Here is a 7,083-nt window from a genome sequence, read left to right as displayed (position 1 = left end):
AGGCAACATCTAACAAGAATGTCATTTTAGATGCTTTCTATGATGGTGAACGGGTGAGTACTATAGCCTGCAGGACAGGGTCATGAATATAACTGATAACTCATTATACATCTAAAGTGAAGGAAATTTCATTAAATAGTTCACATTGTGTTGGGATGAGTAAACTTAAGCAAAAGTACATAGTGCCTGATAAGGGAACAGAAAGTTTAGACTTTGGTCAAGCAGAGAAAGGGCTTACTAAGAAAAAGAGTATATGTTAAAGATTTCTTCTTTCAGTCCTCAACTAAGTTTTATAAGTATAGTTACATAAAAAGGCTATACTTTCAACTCAGTAGTTATTAGAAATCACCATAATTTAAACCTCTGTACTGGTTTATGCGAAATAATCTAACCTTCTAGCCTAAAATGTGTTTAAATGACTTCATGCTGCTGTATATACACATTAATCAACTCTCAAAATCATAGCTGTGTGAGGAGAAAATATTCTAATTATTCAGTGTGTGTCTTGCATAGAGAGAGATTTAAGAAAAGTTTGGGGTTGATGATGAATACAATGTACCAGGGTTCCACATTAAGTCATAATTGGCTTTGTGTTGGGAGAGTATATGTCAATTGGTGAAATCAGGTATGGAGGAGAATAAGGGTTTCTTCTAATAACAACACAGCAACTGATCACCCAGAAAACAATAGAGTCACAGGGAAGACTTCTCTAATCCAAAAACAGAATTGTAGCCTTGTGCTAATTTCCATCCTTGTGAAAATGTCTGCAGCAGATTTGATGGAAAACCTCAGGGAAGAACTTACCTGTTTCATCTGCTTGGACTATTTCAACAGCCCAGTGACCACTGAGTGTGGGCACAGCTTTTGTCTAATGTGTCTCCTGAAGAGCTGGGAGGAGCATAACACACCTTTGTCTTGTCCTGAGTGCTGGAGGACCTTGGGAGGCCCTCATTTTCAGGCTAATGAGCGACTGGGGAGGCTGGCTAACATTGGCAGGCAGCTCAGATCCCAGGTACTTCAGAATGAGGATGAAGCAAGTAGCTGCGGGAGAATGCCATCAGCCACTAGGGTGTTCTCTGATGATGAACAGAGTGTAACTGCTTTCTCAACTCAAAATCATGGAGTAAACCGATTGTATCTCTCAAGTGAAGCTGAGGAACAACACAAAGTAAGAGGGGTGCTCATTATCAACCTCACAACACAATAAGGTCCCATCACTTAAATCCTATAATATTTTTATCTGACTGTCACAGGTGCTCATTCAGGTACCATGCCACAAACTTGCATGGATCCTGCATTCCTCCTTTGATTTAGTCTCCCTGTCATCTTCTGGTTACTGGTTTTCAAGGTCTTTTCATGACCCAGTGCTCTGCTCATTTACCACAGAATTTGTTTCCATTGCAGGAGAAACTCCAGGAAATCCTAAATCTTTTGCGCAAAAAAAAGAAGGAAGCTCAGGCTATTCTCACCCATGAAAAGGAGAGAGTGATCCTGTGTAAGGTCAGTGTCTGTCAAATTTTTGGATCTTGTGTATGATTCTATGAGCAGGGCTATAGGGATACCTAGTGAAATGTCAGGATTCCAGGCCTAGTCCTAAAATATGCAGTTCCTTGCTTTGGGCTGTTAACCTGTGCTTGTCAATGTGTGAATTACACAATTCAGCTCATGCTCCCAAGACAGACTTATTTATTTTCCCTTCTTTGTGCACCTAGACAACATTGGTTACCTCTATTATGACTGCATATATACTTATTTAAAATTAAGGTTATAGTCACAGAATGAATGATTCTAAAAAGTAGTAGCTCCAATGCTTGAGGAAAAAAGAATGCAAATTAGAAAGAAATCAAGAGTAAGGGATATAAAGGCAAAATAGTAGTTTGAATTATATCCAAACAAATGCCTGAGGTTAGCCGCAGGTTTAGATTTGAGTTGCCTAGAATTCAAAGTAATGAAGTAAATGTTTAATTAGATATAAAAGTGTAGCTATATGGCCGGGCACTGGTGAGCCTGTAATCCTAGCTACTCAGGAGGCAGAGATCAGGTGGTTTGCCTGCCTTCAGACCTTACTACCATCACAAAAAAAAAAAAAAAAAAAAAGAGGATATCTGAATACTTCAATAAACTTCAGGATCTTAAATTAACTATTTGAGATATATATTTTCATTTATAGTATGTGATCCCAATTCCTACTTTCACTGACAAAATATTTGTTGAATAAATGGACACACATGCATATTCATAATTTTCCCCCTTAATTTTGCTTTATCTTTTATCATTGTACTGATTGCCACTTGTCATCTTCTCTGTTTATTCTTGGTTTCTTCCAGTTGAATAACAGCTCCTGGGCATGAAAATTTTGGTTTTGTTTACTATTGAAACCATTGCATTTTCAACAAGATAAATATTATGTGTCAGGCTTCAAGAATTATCACAGTAGAACTATTATAGGACTTTGTTAGAATTAAAGGTCTATGGATATAGCTATTCCAGTTACTAACATCTCTCTTTCTGTCTGTCTCTGGGTGTATGTGTGACATTAGGAAGAGACAAAGACCTTTAAACAGGTGGTTGTGTCAGAATATATGAAAATGCACCAGTTCCTGAAGGAAGAAGAGCAGCTCCAACTCCAGCTCCTAGAAAAAGAGGAGAGAGAGAACATGAAGAAACTGAGGAACAATGAGATTCAGCTGACCCAGCAAATCAGAAGCCTAAGTAAAATGATTAGGCAGATAGAGTCCACATGTCAGAACTCAACTTTGGAATCTTTTGAGGTGAGGCTAAAATTCATAGGTGTTGGAAAAATAAATAGACATAGGAAATAATTTTTCCTTTATTCACCAGAAAATGTAGTTTTCCCAAGGCTTTGACATTCTATATATCTAAAGTGTTGGAGAGTAAGAAAGGGGGTGAATATGGTTAACGAAGATGTATGGAAATGTCATAACAAAACTACCTTACCTGGTACAATTAATATATGCTCACAAAAAGTCTTGAAAAGGGAGATAAAACAAAAATAAAAAATGGAGGAATACCGATCCCAAACAGGCACAATGATACTATAATTTCTTCTGCACCTGCCTCTCTACAACCTCACCTTTATCAAATATTTTAAGTTTATTAATAAACATTGATTATGTCCTGGGCATGTTAAATTTGATCTTCTCAAAGGCTTGTTGAAGATAAGCATTATTACTATATACATTACAGTGATTGTCATCTGTCATCTACAAAAAAGGTTTACAAGTATCACTTATTAGAAATTCAGACATAGGACGAGAAGGTGATTTGCCTGTCAAGCAACTAATAAGTGGCAGTATCCAGGTGTGCTATGCGCTAAGCCCATTTTTCTCACCATCTTTGCACTACTACCTTCCTAGGGTACTACATTTTTCGGGATATTCTCAAACATAAGCCATGTGAGAAAATTCCAGCTTCAGGTCTATGTCTTCGACTGGTTCTACAGGATGCTGCTATTTAATTTAGTGTCTTCCAAATGAATCACTCCCATTTTATAAAGCTTAGTCTTACTCTCCATGTTTTTTTGTTTGATTGTTTTTATTTTTGATGGTTTTGGGGATTGAACCCAGGACCTTATACATGCTAGGCAAGAACTCTACCAATGAGCTACACCATCAGCCCCTTAGTCTCTCTCACTCGGCCTTTTTCTTTTGCTCCTTCGCCTTTCTGAAGCATTGGATAATGAGATACTTATTTGGCTCTTTGTAACATCAAGTTTTGACAAAGTGATAGAATGAAATAAAGAACAAATTATTTTCTCATCATTCTGAGGAACATCTCATGTTCACCAAAAACATATTGGTGATTTTTTTTCCTGCCTTGCACACTTCCTCTCAAGGTGTTCCAGGACCACAGGAAGGGATTCTGTGAATACATTCTGTGACTATATTCAGGTTTTGCTAATGATCAAGATGAACTAATGCCATCCTCCTTTCTTTTATGCCCTTAGGAAGTCAGAGGAGCTCTGGAAAGGTAGGCCTCCTTCTGTGTTCAATTATGCAGGATATGAGGATATGGTGCTGGTGAAATTGATTCCGAGATCAGGATGAGAGTGTCTATGCTATTGGGGAACAATGAAATGGACTCTCCAGTTGGAGCAGGCCATGTGGTCTGTGCTGAGGAGAGAGTGAGGATCTCTGCTTTCTTGTAGGAGCGAGACACTCCTGCTTCAGTGTCCAGAAGCCACCATCACAGAACTGAGTTTGTGTCGCATCACTGGAATGAGGGAGATGCTAAGGAAATTCAGCAGTAAGCCAATCTGGTTTGTCAGACTTCCAGAGAGCTATGCAGTTAACTTCAGCATATGTTATGGGATGCTTAACTGAGCCTCTAACAAAAAATATTCACATCTGACCCTAGGCCCTCAGTTAAGGTATCTTGAGCTAGCACCAAACACAAGGTTGGAGCCATAGACATGTCTGAGCTTGAGCAGAGAAAAGAAGTGAAAAATACTGGTTAGGAATTGCTATTCAAATCATTCAGTAACTTTGGCAAGAGGCATGGCTCAAGTGGTAGAATGCCTCTTAGCAAGCATGAGGCCCTAAGTTCAAACCCCAGTACAGCCAAAACAGCAAACAAATATCCAGTAATTTTGTAATCTTGAAATTAGTTTCCTAACTTTTTTCTTTCTTTTTTTTTCTTGGGGGGGAGTACTGGGATTTAACTCAGGAACCCCATATTGCTAAGCAGATGCTTTACCCCTTGAGCCAGTCTACTAGCCCTGTTTTGGGTTGGGTATTTTTTGAGATAGGATCTTGTGATCTGTTTGCTGGGCTGGCTGCGAAATGTGATCCTCCTGATCTCTGCCTCCCAAGAAGCTAGGATTACAGGTGTGAGCCACTGGTGCCTGGCAAGTTTCCTAATCTTTATGAACTTCAGTTTTCTTTTTTCATAAAAATGAGGAAAATCAATAATATCACAATGATTAAATGATATAATGCATAGAAAATCATGGCACATTAAGAGGAGCTCAGTTAATGATAATTGCCTTTATTTCTTTCCCAACACAACTGAAGAACCAGAACAAACTGTGGCTAAGTTGAATATCAACAGTAAAGGGTATCCTTGAGTGGTAAATAGCCTTGAGTTCTAAGACTGTCTTGTAAACAGAACAGCTTTGCACTACACTCTCAGGTTCCATTCTTCCTCTCAAGCAGGCAAATATCTTTCTCCACCTGACTTTTCTGCTCTTTGTTTTATGGAGCGGTGAAAAATGAGTCCAGAGATTTTATTCTAAGCAAATCCAATTGTGCCCTCATCATACTCATCTAAATTATATTTATTTATTTGACACATGGTCTCTTTATGTAGCCCAGGCTAACCTCAAACATGTGATCCTCTTGCCTCAGCTTCAGGAATGCCTGACTCTCACCTAAATTATACTTAAAGAATAGGGCTAAATACTAAGTTTAAATTCCACATATATATAGGAGGTTTCTGAGAATGTCAAAGGAGGATTCATTCTTTTCTCTTCTTGCAGCAGAGGTAACTCTGGATCCAGCCACAGCCAATGCCTACCTTGTCTTGTCTGAGGATCTGAAAAGTGTGAGATATGGAGGAATCAGACAGCAGTTACCTGACAACCCAGAAAGATTTGACCAGTCTGCCACTGTGTTAGGAGCTCAGATCTTCACTGGTGGGAGACACTACTGGGAGGTGGAAGTCGGGAAAAAGACTGAGTGGGAAGTGGGCATCTGCAAGGACTCTGTGAGCAGAAAGGGAAATCTCCCAAAGCCCCCTGGGGACCTCTTCTCACTTATAGGTTTAAAAATTGGAGATGATTATAGTCTCTGGGTCTCATCACCTTTGAAAGGTCAACACGTCCGGGAGCCTGTGCATAAGGTCGGTGTTTTCTTAGACTATGAATCGGGACATATAGCATTCTACAATGTGACAGATGAGTCCCTCATCTATAGTTTCCCTTCAGCTTATTTCCAAGAGGCTCTCAGGCCAATATTTTCCCCTTGCCTCCCCAATGAAGGGACAAACACAGACCCTATTACCATCTGCTCATTGGATAGTCACATCTGAGGGACTTGCCCTGAGCATCCACTGAGGACAAGGTCTAGGACCACCAGGTGACTATTCATTAAAACAAATAATGCATTGCAAGTCTTCACATCAGGTGTATCTGAAAGACAACCCCCCTCCCCAAAGAGTTTTCACAAACCTGAGCCCACAATGAAGAGCCAATTAGAAAATCTACTTCAACACCAATAAGAGAATGCTGATCATTACTGTGTCTAACTGAATTCATTATCTGGACTACCCCATGTATGTGCTGGTCACTCAAAATCACAGATCTAGAAGTAGCCCCTTTTATCTTGAATCCTGATGTTACAGGTCAGTTTTATAAACACATGTCATTTTTCAAGTGTATTTATTTATTTGAGTCTTAAAAAACTTTGCAGTTTGAATGTGCCTTTGTCCTATGTGCAGAGCTAAGTATGTGTAGAAAATTCAGATCCTTCTGAGGACCTCAGGTGTGAGTTCTCTTTTTCTAGGGCGGGTGATAGGGACTCAGGATTCAGTGTTCTCTGAAATGCTGCTTTTCTATATTGTGAGGCTTGGAGTACTTGTATTCAGGAGGGTTTATATCTTCTGGATGCTGCAAATACTTGTGTGAATAACATCAGATCATCCATATTCCCTCAATCAAACCTTTTGTTGTTTGTTAATGTTAAAAGATGACAGAGCAAAGTGTCTGTTCAATAAATGTCTCATGGCAGTGGATACCAAATGAGTGACTTAATTGAGTTTATAAATAAGGTTATCTTTTTGCTGTGAGCAGAAAGTTTTCAATTCATGGAAGGCCAAAGAGAGCCCACTCTCTTATTTCAGAACTCCAGTTTTTTTTTTTTTTTTTCTTTTTTGGCTGTGCTGGGGTTTGAACTCAGGGCTTTGCCATTTTAGGCAGGTGCTATATCACTTGGCCCATGCCCCCTGCTGTTTTGCTTTGGTTATTTTTGAGATAGGGTCTCACTTTTTGCCCAGGCTGGGCTAAAATTCAACCCTCCTATTTATGCTTCCTGTTATGGGTGGTATAACAGGTTAAGATGAGTTTGC

General features: G+C 39.3%; 1 protein-coding gene across 1 annotated transcript; it reads left to right on the top strand.

Moving 5' to 3' along the window:
• Nucleotides 1-760: 760 nt before the first annotated feature.
• On the top strand, nucleotides 761-6,201 carry Triml1 (tripartite motif family like 1). Its single transcript, XM_020187498.2, has 6 exons — nucleotides 761-1,168; nucleotides 1,405-1,500; nucleotides 2,541-2,771; nucleotides 3,968-3,990; nucleotides 4,169-4,266; nucleotides 5,498-6,201. The coding sequence occupies exons 1-6, from the start codon at nucleotides 761-763 to the stop codon at nucleotides 6,046-6,048; spliced, it is 1,407 nt and encodes a 468-aa protein (XP_020043087.2). The 3' UTR covers nucleotides 6,049-6,201.
• Nucleotides 6,202-7,083: the final 882 nt, after the last annotated feature.

Source organism: Castor canadensis, chromosome 14 (genome assembly GCF_047511655.1).
Source record: "Castor canadensis chromosome 14, mCasCan1.hap1v2, whole genome shotgun sequence".
Classification (NCBI taxonomy): Eukaryota; Metazoa; Chordata; class Mammalia; order Rodentia; family Castoridae; genus Castor; species Castor canadensis.
Note: the sequence above shows the minus strand (reverse complement) of the source record. Positions and strands in the feature narration are given on the sequence as shown.

What these genes read in the sequence shown, in the direction of transcription:
- Triml1 (XM_020187498.2), top strand. Translation starts at nt 761, where the DNA reads ATGTCTGCAGCAGATTTGATGGAAAACCTCAGGGAAGAACTTACCTGT. An exon ending in AAGCTGAGGAACAACACAAA is followed by an intron (nt 1,169 to 1,404) that starts GTAAGAGGGGTG and finishes TTTCCATTGCAG; the next exon opens with GAGAAACTCCAGGAAATCCT. An exon ending in AGAGAGTGATCCTGTGTAAG is followed by an intron (nt 1,501 to 2,540) that starts GTCAGTGTCTGT and finishes GTGTGACATTAG; the next exon opens with GAAGAGACAAAGACCTTTAA.